Source organism: Rhinolophus sinicus, chromosome 17 (genome assembly GCF_057876585.1).
Source record: "Rhinolophus sinicus isolate RSI-liver-muscle chromosome 17, RSI-T2T, whole genome shotgun sequence".
Classification (NCBI taxonomy): Eukaryota; Metazoa; Chordata; class Mammalia; order Chiroptera; family Rhinolophidae; genus Rhinolophus; species Rhinolophus sinicus.
Window position 1 is genome coordinate 53,168,148 of NC_142517.1, and position 15,345 is coordinate 53,183,492.

At 38.4% G+C, this 15,345-nt stretch overlaps 1 protein-coding gene across 5 annotated transcripts in view; it reads left to right on the plus strand.

The window, feature by feature from the left end:
• TP63 (tumor protein p63) overlaps positions 1 to 15,078 on the plus strand; it is a 218,005-nt gene extending 202,927 nt beyond the window's left edge. For 2 of the 5 annotated variants that reach the window (XM_019743157.3, XM_019743158.3), the window contains 4 exons: positions 4,902 to 5,059; positions 7,284 to 7,428; positions 8,771 to 8,864; positions 11,823 to 15,077. In XM_019743157.3, coding sequence (XP_019598716.1) covers positions 4,902 to 5,059; positions 7,284 to 7,428; positions 8,771 to 8,864; positions 11,823 to 12,119 — 694 coding nt within the window. In that variant the 3' untranslated portion in view covers positions 12,120 to 15,077. Of the gene's footprint in view, positions 1 to 4,901; positions 5,060 to 7,283; positions 7,429 to 8,770; positions 8,865 to 11,822 lie in introns of all 5 variants that reach the window. The other 3 variants (XM_019743156.3, XM_019743154.3, XM_088793832.1) reach the window with 2 other exon arrangements.
• Positions 15,079 to 15,345: the final 267 nt, after the last annotated feature.

A 15,345-nucleotide genomic window follows, 5' to 3' on the forward strand; every position in this document is an offset into this window, starting at 1 on the left:
TTCTGTCTCTCTCACTTTTTTAAAATTTCTTAAATACTAGACTATTTTTATTTAAGTGTTTGAAGTATCCTGTGGAAGTCTAAACAATAGGAATAATAGAACAGTTACTCTGGTTCTGTTTACACTGTGTCAGTATTTGGTATTTTATTTAAGATACACTGTATCAAGATCATCAATCCTAAAAATAAATCACAATGCTTACACTAACTTGAAAATATACTTTACCACTGTTTTTAATTTCATCATGAGGGACCAGGCACTGTAGTATTAATTGTTCACATCTCTGAAGATGTCTTGAATTCCATTTTAACTTGCTCAATTTACCAAAAGGAATTTAAATCAAATCCAAAGTTATTAAATAATTTGACTTCTGTAATGTAGGCATTACAAATATTCATCCAGAAATCTTAGTCGAAGCTATTGTCTAATGCTTCTTTTGAAAGAAATAACAATATATTCTGATCATTAAGTGCTTTCAAAAGCTTCAAAAGCAGTTGTTCTAAATAAATATAATTAATTTAGTAGCTTAAAATACTACAAAAAAAGCTTTATGTTTGAGAGAAAAGTATATTAGTAAAATCTTATGACCTTGTTACATTTACGAAATGTTTCCAATTAATCTAATAATTTTGATTGGCAAATCCCATAAAAGGGGTAATGAGTGTGTTTAGTTTTTTTAACATTTGCTTTTTCTTCAGTTTTTTTTTCACCCTCTTTTTATGTAAGTTTTTGATGTGTTTATAGTGACTTTTATATAAATGCACACGTTTGAACTAATGGAAAATATTTTACAATTACACTTGATCTATCTAGAAATTAAATGCTGCCCTTTGTATTTAGAAGCAAGATTACCCACCTAGAGAGAAAAGTTACAGGCAGGGTAGTATTGGGCAAAATTTAGAGAAGAAACAATCCTTTTCTGATGTTCAATGTCTTTCCTTTTTTTGACCTTCCTTATACCAGCGGTATTTTGCTCTACCCCTCAATACCCTTTTCCCCTCTCAGAGTCTGTACTCCAGATATGGTGTGATGAAATAGATTTACCTCAGATATCATCAAATTATATTAAATAGTTACTTTGTAATTAGCAATAGAAGATATAAGGCAAAAGCAGGAATCCTTTGGTGGAATTCTAGATATCTCTAGGAAGGTGGAGACGATGACATTGAATTTGTGTCTTCTCAAGAATTTTGACTTTCTACCATCTAGATAGTCACTAGACTTGAAATCAGGAAGCTGGCTTTCTAATCCTGGATGATATAAAGGTTACTTATAGGTCTGAGATTCTGAAATTTATTTTTAGCAATGCAGACAGAAGCCTAAGGTTTTAGAATTAAGAACTGGGACTTGACTTTACCAGGATTTCTCCTCAAAGCTACAGATACATTAAACATGCCTTCCGTATCTCTGTTGTATTGGATTCCTAGAAAAATCTTGTATGCCTCTAGAAAAAAACAACCTGAGGCTTACACCTTGCTATTTTTCTGAAAAGATCTATGTTTTTTCATTTGTGTGTTTTTGTTTTGTTTTGTTGTGGGTGGGGGAGGTAAGAAAATCATAATGGCACAAATACTGTTGTTCTTGAACACTTTTTCATCTGTTCAGATTCACCATCAATCTTTGGGATTATCTACTCAAGGACTGTGACATTATATTAGTAAAGGAAAAAAAGAGGAAAAATGGTTGTTCTTTAAGGCCTTTAAATTGGCCACACATTTATTCAGCCTTGCTCACTATTCAACAGCATAGAAAATTAATACTCTTTTTAAGTCAAACATTGCAAACGTAATATTAAACAGACTATCCTGACCTTCTCTTTGTAACTTTAATACTCACTTCTACATTAAATGAAAAGCATTCAGAATTTCTGACCTCTTTAGACTCATTCCCATTTACCTGCTCACCCCAATTTCTGGATTTGCTCAAATAAGAATCCTTGCCACTTCTACCTGTGAATTCTTAAACTGATACCTTTCATCCCCTTGACCAAATGCTAGAGTATTAAACATTTGAGGCTGGAGAGTGGGTGGTGATAGGAAAGATAACTAATGTTTCTTGAGCACCTACAAATTATAGGACAATCCAGGGCTCTTATATAATCTAATTTAATCTTCATAGCAACTCTTCTAGAATGAGTATAATGCCTGTTCTACAGATTGAGAAAATGAGACTCAAGAGACTTGCATAACATCAAAGTCAATGAATTTGTGTCAGTTCTAGAAGGTAAACCCAGATGTTTCGGTTGACTCCAAAATTCATGTACCTTCTTCGTTCATCTGTGGTATCTTATCTACCTTCCTTAAAAATAGTTTAGGTGGCTTATAATAAACAAATTAATAAAATGATCAAAATAAAGACCACAAAGGAAAAGGGAAAAGAGAATTCTAACAGGATTTGAAAGAAGTCATTTACTGTAACTGAGGGTCCAGGGAAAATGCAAAGCTTTTAAATATAGCTTTATTTTCCTGATTTGGACATTAATGGTTCAAGCAATGATTCCATAACTTCTTGTTGTACGTTTGACTGATTTGGGGGAATGGGAGAGAGAGATAGAAAGCTCTTTAGGTCACAAAGGATCAACCTGCCTCTGGAGTCAGGGCCACTATGTGCCTTAGGTAATTTGTGATGGCAAAACTAGAAGAAGCACCTGGCAGAACGTCTCTTGGCCACTTCGCTTGTTGTGCTTTCTTGCACTTTGATATGGACTTACAGATTTCCTTAAGTATGTCCAGATGTGCTGACTCTTAGACATGATGGAGTAGATTTGATGATAGCTGGGGTGGGGGTGGGGGGGCTCCCTTTACTACATCTCTTATTCCCTGCTCTATCACATTTCTCTTACCACTTCACCTATTTCTTGATTCTAACCTAATGTACACCACTATCTTATTCCTGGGACGGTACCACAGAATGAAAGAAAAAGACTCTTGGGCTAGCAGCCAGGACTCTTCTCTACTCACCATTTGGCAATGTGTGACTTGGGCACATTTTTTCTTAGAGCCTTATATTTACCCATCTGTATACTAGGCGTAATAATTTCTGCCCATTCCTGCCCTGAAATACCATGTTCTCCTCTACAGGGATGTGAGACTCTTTCAGAAAATGGCTAAAGGAGAGCTTGATAACCTGAAGTATCTTACAGTTGGGAGGGTTTGTTATATAAACACCTGTTTATACAACATGGATCTATAATTGTAAGTTCTTGAGAAGAGCTAAAGAGAAAAAGCAATGTCTTCCTACCTTACAGATAGTAATATGCAGCAAAATTGTTAATTGTCCATTAATTGTCATGCACATTTATGCAAATGTGTATATAGCATATTGTTTGAATTCCCCTAGCTGTGGCTCTTCGTGATACGGAATGAGGCTAACCCTGTTTTGTGGAAAACAGAGTGGCAGCCTCAAAGACCAAGCATACTACTCAAGTGCTAGAACCACTTTTTATTATGTTTTCAAACATTATTATACCATGTTTGTTTGGAACCTTGGTTCATTTATAGAGCCTTCAAAATTTGTATTTTATATATAGTTGTGTGTTTACACACACACACAGATACATATGCAAACAAAACTCAAGGAAATATTTCTTTTTTCTTTCTCCTTTAATATAAATATGTCTGCAGCAAGGAGGAGGCAAACAGGAAGAAAATAATACATTTCATTTGAAAAGTCTAGTAGGAGAGTTTTTTCCTATCATAGGTTAGACGCATGCTCAATTCCGATTTTCATTCTATGGACGCAATACTTGCTCACTGTAAATGTCATATAGTCTATAAAGTTCTTCCTCAACTTTTTCAGTTCTCACCACAGCCTTACAAGGTAGGTTGGGTTATTATCCCCATGTATCTGTGAGCTTCTCAAATATGGGGCCATTTCTCATTAGTTTTCCTACCTCTAACATATAATTCTTGCAATAAATGTATATGTATTTAGTTTATATAGTTTTCTTGTGAGAAAACAAAGGCAGAATGTTTAGTGGCTTGCACATGGACTTATAGCTTCCTAATATACGCCAGAGGAAAACTTAAACTTTCATTTTCTGACTTTATATCCTGCCCTGATTCTAGTAGACACTACTAGTTCTGTAGTCAAAGAAAAAGTCAGATATGGCAGTTGAGTACGGAACATCACATTTAATATAATGCACAGTATGACAAACAAATTCTAGTAAATTTCCAAATTGAAGTTATGCTGAATCGACTTTTTTTTTCCTCTGTCTCCTGGGAGACTCATGGGAAATCAACAAACAGTTGTTTGGACTCCAGGGTTCTCCTGCTCAGAGAAGCTGTTGGCATTCCCATGGCTTGTTTTATGGCCCGTGAACGTCTAAGATGACACACCATGTTTCCATGTTGGCACCTCTGCATAAAAGCAGGGTCTGCTGCCAAAGACCTTGTTTGATTGTCTTTGTAATGATTTTCTGTGTTATCCCAAATGGCCTAGGAAACTACAAATGAAATGCTTCTGTTGCCATTTGAGCTTGGCATCTCCGTATCTTTCATAAGCCTTTGGGTCTCCATTCAGTTATTTTTCCCAGATTGATTTTTAAATTTGTTTGAGTTGATGGACAAGAGAAGGGAAAGGGATGGAGAAAAAAAAATAGAGGAAAGGGAGGATGCAATTTTGTTCCCTCTCACAAAAGAGATGCTTTAGGAAGATATTCAACGTTGTACTCTGCACATTCAGGAAAAATGTAACTTGGTGATAGCATTGTGATCCCTCCCTAGTCAGGAAAAATTTTCAGCTAGAAACTCAGATAATTTCTTGTCATTGATTCTAGAGGAATATTTTTGCAAGTGTACAGTTTAAAGCCATGTTTTAATCTGAGACCTGTTGTAAATGACCACTCCCCACTCTTCAGTGTCCTGTGCTCACTATCATTCCAATGTTTGTGTTCCTAGGACCTCGATGCAGTCTCAGTCTTCATACGGTAACAGCTCCCCACCTCTGAACAAAATGAACAGCATGAACAAGCTGCCATCTGTGAGCCAGCTTATCAACCCTCAGCAGCGCAACGCCCTCACTCCCACCACCATTCCCGATGGCATGGGAGCCAACAGTAAGCGCGACTCCCTTTAGGGGCAACTGAAGGACTGGCAGGGCTAGTGACAGAGGAATTCTCTGCTCTGGGAAGGGGGAAAGGCTTGCTCAGAGCTAAGTGAGGGGCACCGTGGGACAGAACAGATCAAAGTTGAGTGGCTTGGTTTCTCACAATGAACTTTTTCTCGCTTTTGAGATGTGTGGTTCATTATAAAGTGCATTGGTAGAGATGAAGAAGGCTGTTCTTTTAGTAGGGATAGGGATCTCTGTGGAAAGAACAGTCCATTTCCTGTCAACATGGATGAAGACTCACCTCCTACATCCTTTGAGATAGTCAAATGGAAATATATCCAACATGTGGGAAGTAGCATGGTGTGGTGGACTTAAAATCTAGAGAAATAGATTGTAGTCCAGACTCTAGTGCAATATGGGCTATATAACTATGGACAAGTCACCTCTCTGCTCTAATGCTTAGTTTTCCATTCATAAAATTATCACTCTGGACATTTATCATTTTATGATTCTGTGTCCCTAATATCTTGGTCTTCTCAACTTGTGTACTCTATTCTATTCATAGTCATTAATGAACTGATATAGAGAAAGGAGTTTCCCTTTTATTTATTTACACACAGATTCCTCGTAACAACTAAGTATAACTGGAAGAGACAATGTGAGAATTGATCCTCCAAGTGGATAGTTTTGTTGTAAATATAATTATCTTGTCCACTAGAACTTAATCTAGCAAAGTAGATACCAATCTTGAAAGAGAGAGAGAGAGAGAGAGAGAGAGAGAGAGAGAGAGAGAGAGAGAGAGAGAAAGGATGGTAAAATGCAGAAGGTTGTATAATATCCTCAGGGATGCGGGACCCCAGAATACTGTACATGAATCCTGTAATCCTCATAAAACAGTGCCTCAATTTTGTCTTTTGAAATCTTTCATCATTTTTATCAAGCCTTCAAACTTGTATTTTACTGTTGCCTTGAACAGATTGGACTTTCTTAAAGAAATTAAAGGAGGCTAGCATTGGGACTCTGTATGGCCTGATGGCACAAGTTCAAATTTTAATGAGATGAAGATGTGGCAATAAACACATTAGAGCCAGACTGCTCTCTCTCTAGTGATAAATGGCATTTTAAGACTCAAAACCTGACCCTTGGACAGGTCTACTAGTTTGACAATAAAAGGAAAAGGAACCATTTATATTTCCTTTATTTGCTTTCTTGTGACATCTTAAGTCCTTAACTATTTCTTGGGACGATGAAACAGTAATAATGTTGACGATCCTTCACATTTGTGTAACACAGTTTGCCTACTTTTTCTTATTTATACTTCACAATTTTCTGCTGCTGTCATCAGGAAATTCAGAGGGGAAGCCAACAAGACACAATAGGCCTGTGCTCCTTTTAGCTATCTAGGCAGTGGCAGAGGAGTTTCTCCTTTGGCACCTTGCTATTCACTGAAGCAGAAGCAAATTACATTCGTCTTTTGTAGATATGTTATTTTGCTCTTTTTTTTTTCACCAGAAAACAAAATTTGTTTCATAAATATTATTGATATTAAGCTTTTCTTCTCTATAAGTGAATGTGTACAGTTTATAATTTAGTAAAAAAACCATCAGTGTTGGTGGTGTTCCCAAATACAATCCTGAAATGGGCCATAAGAAAGAGCTGGGAGTTTTTATTGCATTTTTTCTTATTAGGTTATGGTTTCCTATGAATATTGCAATAAATCTTCCTATTCTCGAGCAAATGTTCGAAAGATCACTCTTTCATTCAGAGATTTGTTCATTTTTTCACTTACCTAAGTTTACTGAGCATCTGCTCTGTGCCAGGCACTGTGCTAGGATCTGTGGGGATCTAGTCAGGTACAAGGTGTAATCTCCATGTTTGAAGAGATTAGTCTAGTGAGGGAAATAGTCATATAACCCATGAAGGCAAATATAAGGAGGAAAATGTTAACATCAGGAGCAATGAGCCGTTGGATAGAGCATCAGAAAGGAGTGGGAAGAGATTGTCCTAAGAGAATGTACAAAGGTCAAGAGGTGTGTGATTAGTTTGGAGTTTGGTGATTCTTTTGATCAACGAGATGTAGGGGGCTTGAAGGGGTGTAGTGAGAGGTGAAACTAAAAAGGAAGCCTGGTATATTAGGCCCTTGGTAACATTAAACCAGGCAATGTGGACCACTAGGATGCTGGTACGTGATGACGGCAGTAACCCTCTCTGTTCCTCCTGCTTCTGTTCAGTTCCTATGATGGGCACCCACATGCCAATGGCTGGAGACATGAATGGACTCAGCCCCACCCAGGCCCTCCCTCCCCCACTCTCCATGCCATCCACCTCCCACTGCACCCCCCCACCTCCGTACCCCACAGATTGCAGCCTTGTCAGGTGAGTCCACGCATGTGCCCCTGGGGGCCTGTCCTAAACATCTCTGGGTGGTGGAGGGTGGACACTGTCCAAAGTTGATAGCACAGATGGAAAGAAAGAAAGCAGCCCTATGTTTTAAGTTCAGCCTCTCTATTATCTCTGATCTATAGAGTGGTCAACAATATTTAATCAAGGAACACCAGTATAATCAATATGGGAAAAAGTGAAAGTGTGAGTTTATAGGCATTCGGTTTTTCATGCCTGTTCCTCCATCTTCACTTGCTCCCTCCCTCCTCCCTCATATGTTTACACTCTCAATTGTGGCCTTCAAATTGGTGCTCAGGGCTGGGGTTCCCAAAAGGGCAGTAAACTTGCTATCTCGCTCCCTTTCTTGCTCTCTAGGCCTCATAGCTCTCAGCCAACATGGGATCATTATTTTGGAGTTGGATGTCCCCAAAAAGATTTTGATGTTAGCAAAAATGACAGGGACTTTCAAGAACCTGATGGCCTCTGCTGCTTTGCTATATGAGAAATAGGTACACTTGAGACAGGGGATTTCAGATAGCAAGAAGAGAGAAATGCATGGAGTCAGAAAGCTCTGTATACCAAGGAGGCAAGAGTAGGTGCCCAAATCTCATGCCTAGGGCAGCATCATCTGCCTCTGCTTCATGCGTAGAATGGTTCTTTCATTCAGCTGCTGGAATAATATGTGTCAATCTTCATGTCATTGATGCAATAGAACTGGCAGTATCAGTCAGAGGGATGGCCAAGTGGATGGCTTCTTCCACCCAGCTCTGGCTCTGTGATGGTGCTGGCATCCTCCGTTTGAGACCAGCAGTAAAAAGAAGGGAGTCTGTATTCTGAAGAGGACGTAAATCAAAAAGCGTTAATGACTCGATAGTATAGTGGCCTACAATATTTTCTTAGTCTCATGAACCTATCCTAAGGACAGGTTCCATTCTCAGAACCCCCAAATACAAAACACTTAAAGTAGAGATACTCTTTTTGAAGTGAGGAGCCAGGAGGCAAGAGGGCTGAGAACGTGACCACTAGACCCCTTTCTTTCACTCCATGCAATGACTCCTAAGGCACTTATATAGAATCCTTAGAATTTAATCACCATTTGAAAATCACTGCTCTGCAGGAATCCTTAGAGTTGATTTTAGTTTTTATAGACCTAAAGTTGAAGTTACTAATCAACCCCAAACCTCTAATTCAAGGACCACATATATTTTAGCTGCCCCTAGTCTCCTCTGTACGGCATCCCAGGGCAAAATGTTGGGTTTTCCTTTATCTCGCCAATGCAGTTGGGGTGAACTTTCTTTTTCTGTTTCTTCCTTCCTCTTCCCTCCTCCCTCTGCAGTTTCTTAGCGAGGTTGGGCTGTTCATCATGTCTGGACTATTTCACGACCCAGGGGCTGACCACCATCTATCAGATTGAGCATTACTCCATGGATGTAAGTAACTGTTAGCATTTTCTCTTGAGTTTTATTTCTTCATTTCCTCCCTCTGGTGACATCCACCTTGTAGTTCAATCCCCCTGGTCTTAAAATTTGTTTTTGTCATACCCCCAATCCGCCATTTTGATGGAATCCATGACCTTATTAGAAAGATTCCCAGGCCTCAGCCTGTAGATATGAGAAGCTTAGCAATCAATCTTCCTTAGCTTGTTTGATCACTCAATTGTGTATTGCATGCATGCTATATACAGAGTGAGAAAGAGGAGATCTAATTCTCACCTCAAAAAATCTATACTCTCTAAAGAATTCAGAAAGCCTTTTGGATGTTCTCATTAATTGTTGTAAGATCCCAGGGAAGATAGCAGGAAGCAGGTGATATTATTCACACTCTAAAACATGGAGAGACAACAATATAGTCATTGTCCATGATGAGTTGATGACAGAATCAGGACGAGAACCCTGAGGTGTCAACTTCTTGTCTTTAACTCTATGAATTGGCTTTTTCTGCCTTTCCTTAAAGTAGGACCTTAAGGGGAATTCAGCTGTTCCTCTCAGTGAGAGGAGTTCATTCCTTTTCAGTTGTATGAGAATAAGGCCCAGACATCCCTGATCATTGGGAAAGATCACTGGTCATGGTTTTAAGTCCAAACTCTGCTTTTTAGTAGTAATGAGAACTTGGGGTTATCACTTTGCTTTTCTGGGCCACAGTTCACCAAACCGGGTTCAAAATCTCTCTTTTCTGGCTTTGACATTCTTTGGTTTGTCTTTTGGAGCAAGCTGGATGGGAGGGGACTTTTCTTGCTTCCTACAGTACATCTTGAGCTATTGCTCACATGGGAGCTCATATTGTTTTGGTTTAAGGCAATCTGATTTTCCTCCCAGTCTGCCCTTCATGCTGCTGTCTTTGGGGTTTACTATCCTCTCTTCCAGCTTCCAGAGGGCCCTTTGAACTGGTGGAGGAAGATACACTCTGCCTCTGCTTCTGCTTCTGTAGTTGGGACCTTCCCCACCCCACCCCCCTTGAGCACCGATACTAGAGATGCCCTTGCAGCATGAGAATGCCCCAGTCCCATGGTGACAAGTATATGCTGTGCTGCCCCTGTGCCCACCCTCACCCTTCCACACACCATAAATCACCCGTGGCTGCTGCTCCCTGTTGGAATAAATTATAGGGGAAAACTATAAAGAAAGCTTTAGGAGTCAGTTCTGACAGGTTTCAGATAACTACAATAACGTCCGTTCAGTAAAGAGAACAGAGTTGCCCTGTGCATGAGAGCCCTACAGGATGGAACAGTGAATTTGTCCCTTTCCTATTAGTTTTACCATTATAGCTTCTGTTTGCTAACTTGTCCCCACTGGGGAGTGTGCTAGGCTGCTCCCTTGGCTATTAGGACCTGTAGATGCTCTCCACAAGTACATTTCTGCTGGAGTTGGTTAGGTCTTGTGTCAATCTCTGGGCCACTGCTCTCTCACCTGTCAATTACAAGTTAAAATCTATCCAGGCATGTAGATTAATGGAGCCTAGTTTACAAAGAGTTTTGGACCTTCTGGCAGTTTCAGAAGGAGAAGGAGCTATGTTCACTTATCTGTTTGTGGGTTACCCTTTTTATAATGTATTCTTCTATTAGAATAAGAAATTGGGCTACCCACACTGCAAATTTCTGTATTGGGAAATACTGGAAGCTATCTAATTTCTGCATCTTCACCTCAGCTTCTGCCATCTCATTACTGGAAATAGACACCGCTTTTTCAGCGTGTTTCACCACACCAGTCTAAATCATTTGGCGTCCCTTCCTGGAAAAGGAATGTGGTTAAATTTGGGAGTTTTCCTAAATATCCCTTCTAGGATGCAAGGATCGGTTAATTGTATTATTACTACAGCAGTAATAATACAAATGGTAAGATTTATAGAGTATGCTTTATACTTTGCAAAGTACTTTTATATCCACATTTACATATGAGTCCACGATATGTGTTGTCCTGAAAAGGAATTGTGTCCCATTTTACTGATGAGGCCAGTAGAGAATAAGTGACTTGATAAAGGTCTAGAGCCAGTCAGTGACAGAAGAAGACTCTCTCTGCCAAGGTCTTCTGACAGGAAGCACAATGTTCTTTCTACCCATCACACTGCTCCATAAAAAAATATGAGCCATCACTGAAACAAGCTAATGAAGAAGAGCTAATGTAGATTAATGTAAGAGATGCCACCACAGTTATTAAAATCTACCATATTTGTAATGCCTTCTACTCCCATCCAGAGAACATAGACATATACTCTGCATTTTGATACCCTAATTTATCCAAATACCAAGAAATCTTTTGGCCATTAGGGCTGTTTTAGGCTCAGAGGCTGTCCTGCATCCCCAATTCCTTCACTTACTTGTGTAAATTTAGACTTGTCAACCTCGCTGACCTTCAGCTTTCCTATCTAAAAGTAGATGTAATAATATCTACCACTAATCTGAGCATTAAATGAGGTCAGGAATACAAATAATTAGTTCAGTGCCTGGCACGTAGAAAATGTTCAATACCTGATAGTAACCTTTTTTTTCCTCATCTCCTCCTTTGAGTACTGGTGACATTCCATTAATACCTTTCTTCTAGTGACTAGAGCCATGTAGATTTGAGAGTCGGAAGTTACCTTTATGTTTTTGTTTTTGGATTTTTGCTCTCTGATCTAACTACTGTCCCCATTTTACTAACGAAAGAAGTGAGACCCGTAGGGAATGAGTAAAGTGTTATCCACAAGCAGAGATGGCACCTAAAGGCTGTACCTTTGTGCTTAGTTACATATAATGCCAAAGGTTATCGGAGAACTAATTTCATTTTCCAATTTAGGGATCAATAAATTCAGGTCATTTAAACCAGAGTACTGGGAAATGACAAAATGGTATAGACTAAATGTCAATTGTCTCTTTGTCCTAATTCTCCCTGACTTCTTTTCCTATCGCACAGGATTTGGCAAGTCTAAAAATCCCTGAGCAATTCCGACATGTCATCTGGAAGGGCATCCTGGACCACCGGCAGCTCCACGATTTTTCGTCCCCTCCCCACCTCCTGCGGACCCCAAGTGGTACCTCTACAGTCAGTGTGGGCTCCAGTGAGACCCGGGGTGAGCGTGTTATTGACGCCGTGCGCTTCACTCTCCGCCAGACCATCTCCTTCCCACCTCGAGATGAGTGGAATGACTTCAACTTTGACATGGATGCTCGTCGCAACAAGCAACAGCGTATCAAAGAGGAGGGCGAGTGAGCCCTGCCGTGTGAGCTCTTTCCATTCGCTTCCCATCTGCCCATCCCCCTACAAGGCACTACTGTTTGACCTTCCAAGCATTCTCACTATCTCCTTTCTCTTCTCAGTCTGGTTTCTTAAGGGAAGGAGAAGTAAGAAGCTACCTTTTACCTACTGTCCAAGCTGGTCTCTGATTCTGGCTTTAAGCCTTCAAATCTGTTGCTTGCAGGACTAACGTTGTCATGGCTAGGTAGAAGTGAGCAAAAAAGCAGTGGGTATCTTCTTAGGCTGCAGAGATCTCTCATTGACTTTTATAAAGCATTTTCACCCTTATAGTCTAAGACTATATATATAAATATATAAATATACAGTATATATTTTTTGAGTGGGGGGCATTGAGTATTGTTTAAAATGTAATTTAAAGGAAAGGAAATTGAGTTGCACTTATCAATTTTTTTTTTTAATTTACTTCTTTTGGGTGGCTTATCTATATATATTCCCCTTCTCTCAAGGGGTACCATGTATGGTAATACATATTTACAGCTTGATGGTACACGTGAATGACAACGATGTATATGTCCCTTCAGTTCTTTTGATGCTAAACACATGCCACATCAAATCTGTGGATAGATCCACTTGTATTGACCATTGCTTATTATGTGGGTGAGACTGTATACATATGTACATGATTCCCTGTGTTGGTGTATTTTATGTTACTGGCATCCCTACTAGTGATGCTGGTTCACTTTGGGGTTATTTAATCCAATTACAAGAAAAAGTTCATATTCACATTATCACATAGTCAAGGAAGGAAATGTCCTCTTTTGCTTTTGGTTGGTAGTGGGGAATGTGGGTCATAGCTAAAATTCTTAAAAGGTCCATGGCAGCCAGTTTAAAAACAACTATTATCATGGATCTGGATAGTATCAGCAATTCCCTCAAATTTAATGCCAGATACCTGATCTCTTAGTATTTATTGGGAAAATATTTGCTGCCATTATAGAAGCCTTAAAACTAAATTTGATTAGATTGGTGCAAAAGTAATTACAGTTTAAAAGTTAAAAATAATTGCAAAAAGCACAATTACTTTTGCACCAACCTAACACTAGTAGCTTGACTAACACAATTACATATTTGTTACCCTTGATAGAATTAAGGTTGAGTTGATTGGGATGAATGCCATAGTTCTTACAGTGAAGTTGTAATGTCTATTAAGAATATCCAGGAAAAGCAGGTATTATATAGAAATACTGAATCTCCAGTAAGCAGTAAGAGGTCTCAGTGAGCCATGAATTGAAATTCTGAAATTCTTGGAAGACCTCTTGAAACATAGATAATACTGTTTGGTAAATGTTTCTGTTAAAGATACTTATATTGTATAAAATTCTGCCATGTAGAGACTTATTTATCTATCTTTCCTCAAGGTTTAAAATAGGAGTAGTGATTTGGAAAAATATAAAACTATGAGATTAATTTTCCTCTGTGGCATCAGTTGCATCACGATATCACTTTTCTTTTTCTATGAATAAGAGCTTCACTTTGTTGGAAAGTAACTGTGAGAACCCAATTCCCCATCCGTCTTTCTTCTGGGCTGTGCATAGGCATCAAAATGTCCCCACAGTTCAGGGGATAAGCCTTCCATGGAAGCTGTTGCTTGAACCACATAAACAAAGAGTTATCTTCAAACTTTGGGAAAACATGTAAATGAAAACATTCTCCTCTATCTTTCAGAAACATACTTTGTAGCATTTTTTTCCCAACTATAAGAGAAATATTGTTTGTACATTCTAATGAGCTCTAAAATCCTCTCGTACTTTCTGGTAAAAGGCTATCATTGCACATAAGCTTCTATTTTTATTTTAAAGTGCAAAAGGGCTAATATGGCTTTAAAATGTAATGTATGAGTTTCATCTGAAAAGTGTATATATGTTTTGCGTGTGAAATTGCATATTTTGTGTTTCAATTACTTTTTTTCTTTTGGGAATACCAGATTTTCAAGAACCACAACTGACACCTTTTTTATTATTATTATTATTATTATTATTGTTTTTATATTTTCATGGAAACATCAGTTAGTAAGACTACAATGTCAAATAAGAAAAAAAAAATCATAATTGTAAGATGGGGGAAGGGAAAGTTATCGTTTTTTATTATTATTTTTATTTTGTATGTTAAAGAGAGTGAGTCCTTGATTTCAAAGTTTCATAGTGCTTAACTGATAATAAGCACTGCTAATTTGTAGAACAAGCATGCAGCTTTGAAAACCTATTAAGGGGAAAAGTGAAAGCTGTGCCTTGGCAAAGCTGGGAGGACAAATGGCTTTCTTTACTGTCCTGAGAATTTGAGTAAACATAAGGACTTCTGAGCTATTTCAGCACTATGCAGATGGCACTAGGGACTCAGAAATGCCTGTACTGTATCTCTTAGGTTTGCCATTAGCCAAGCCTAAGTGTAACTACTGGCTTCATGTCCTGCTGGAAATTTAATGCTCTTTGAGTGTATGAGTCGCTAGGACAATGGGGTAAGAGAATATTAAGGACAAACAAATAGGAGTGGGCTGAATGGAGTTCTTGAGGCCTCAGCTCAATGCAATTAGCTGAAAACTGGATAGTTTTTTGTTTGGAGGTGGTTAGAAACAGAAATGGAGAATAGAACTTTGTTCATTAAATCCATTTACATTTTGTTTTCTTAATATTACCCTAATACAGTATGTGGGATGTTGAATGATAAAGGGGTTTTTTTTTTATTTTTATAATTGTACAAAAATTAAGTAAATATCAAATGTTTTATATACTTTATTAATGTTCTTGAAAAGTACTTTAGATGTGATACTTTTTTTTAAAACTTCGTTTGCTTGTCTTTTGGTATTTTGTGTTACGGGCTTTTGGTGAGCCAGGCAAATCTACAAGTCACTTATGTTTGCCAAGACATGCAATAAAATTAAAAATTAAATAAAAAGTCATTGAGAAATGGTGTTGATGGAGTGTGTGTGTGTCCATCCATCCATTGGCTTTATTTTTAATCATCGAGGAAGAGAAAGATACTGAGAAAACATTAAAAGAGGTTCAAATATCGATGCTTCTCATCTCAGAACAAAATAATCATTATTTTCTTATTTTAGCCAATCTGTGATGTTGGAAAGACCTGGAAGATATCTTCATTTGATACCTGAAATACTCACAGATTTAATATTTTGAGGTCAGAATGAGTTTTCTTTGGAACAGGAATCCGACTGCAGATGTTTCTG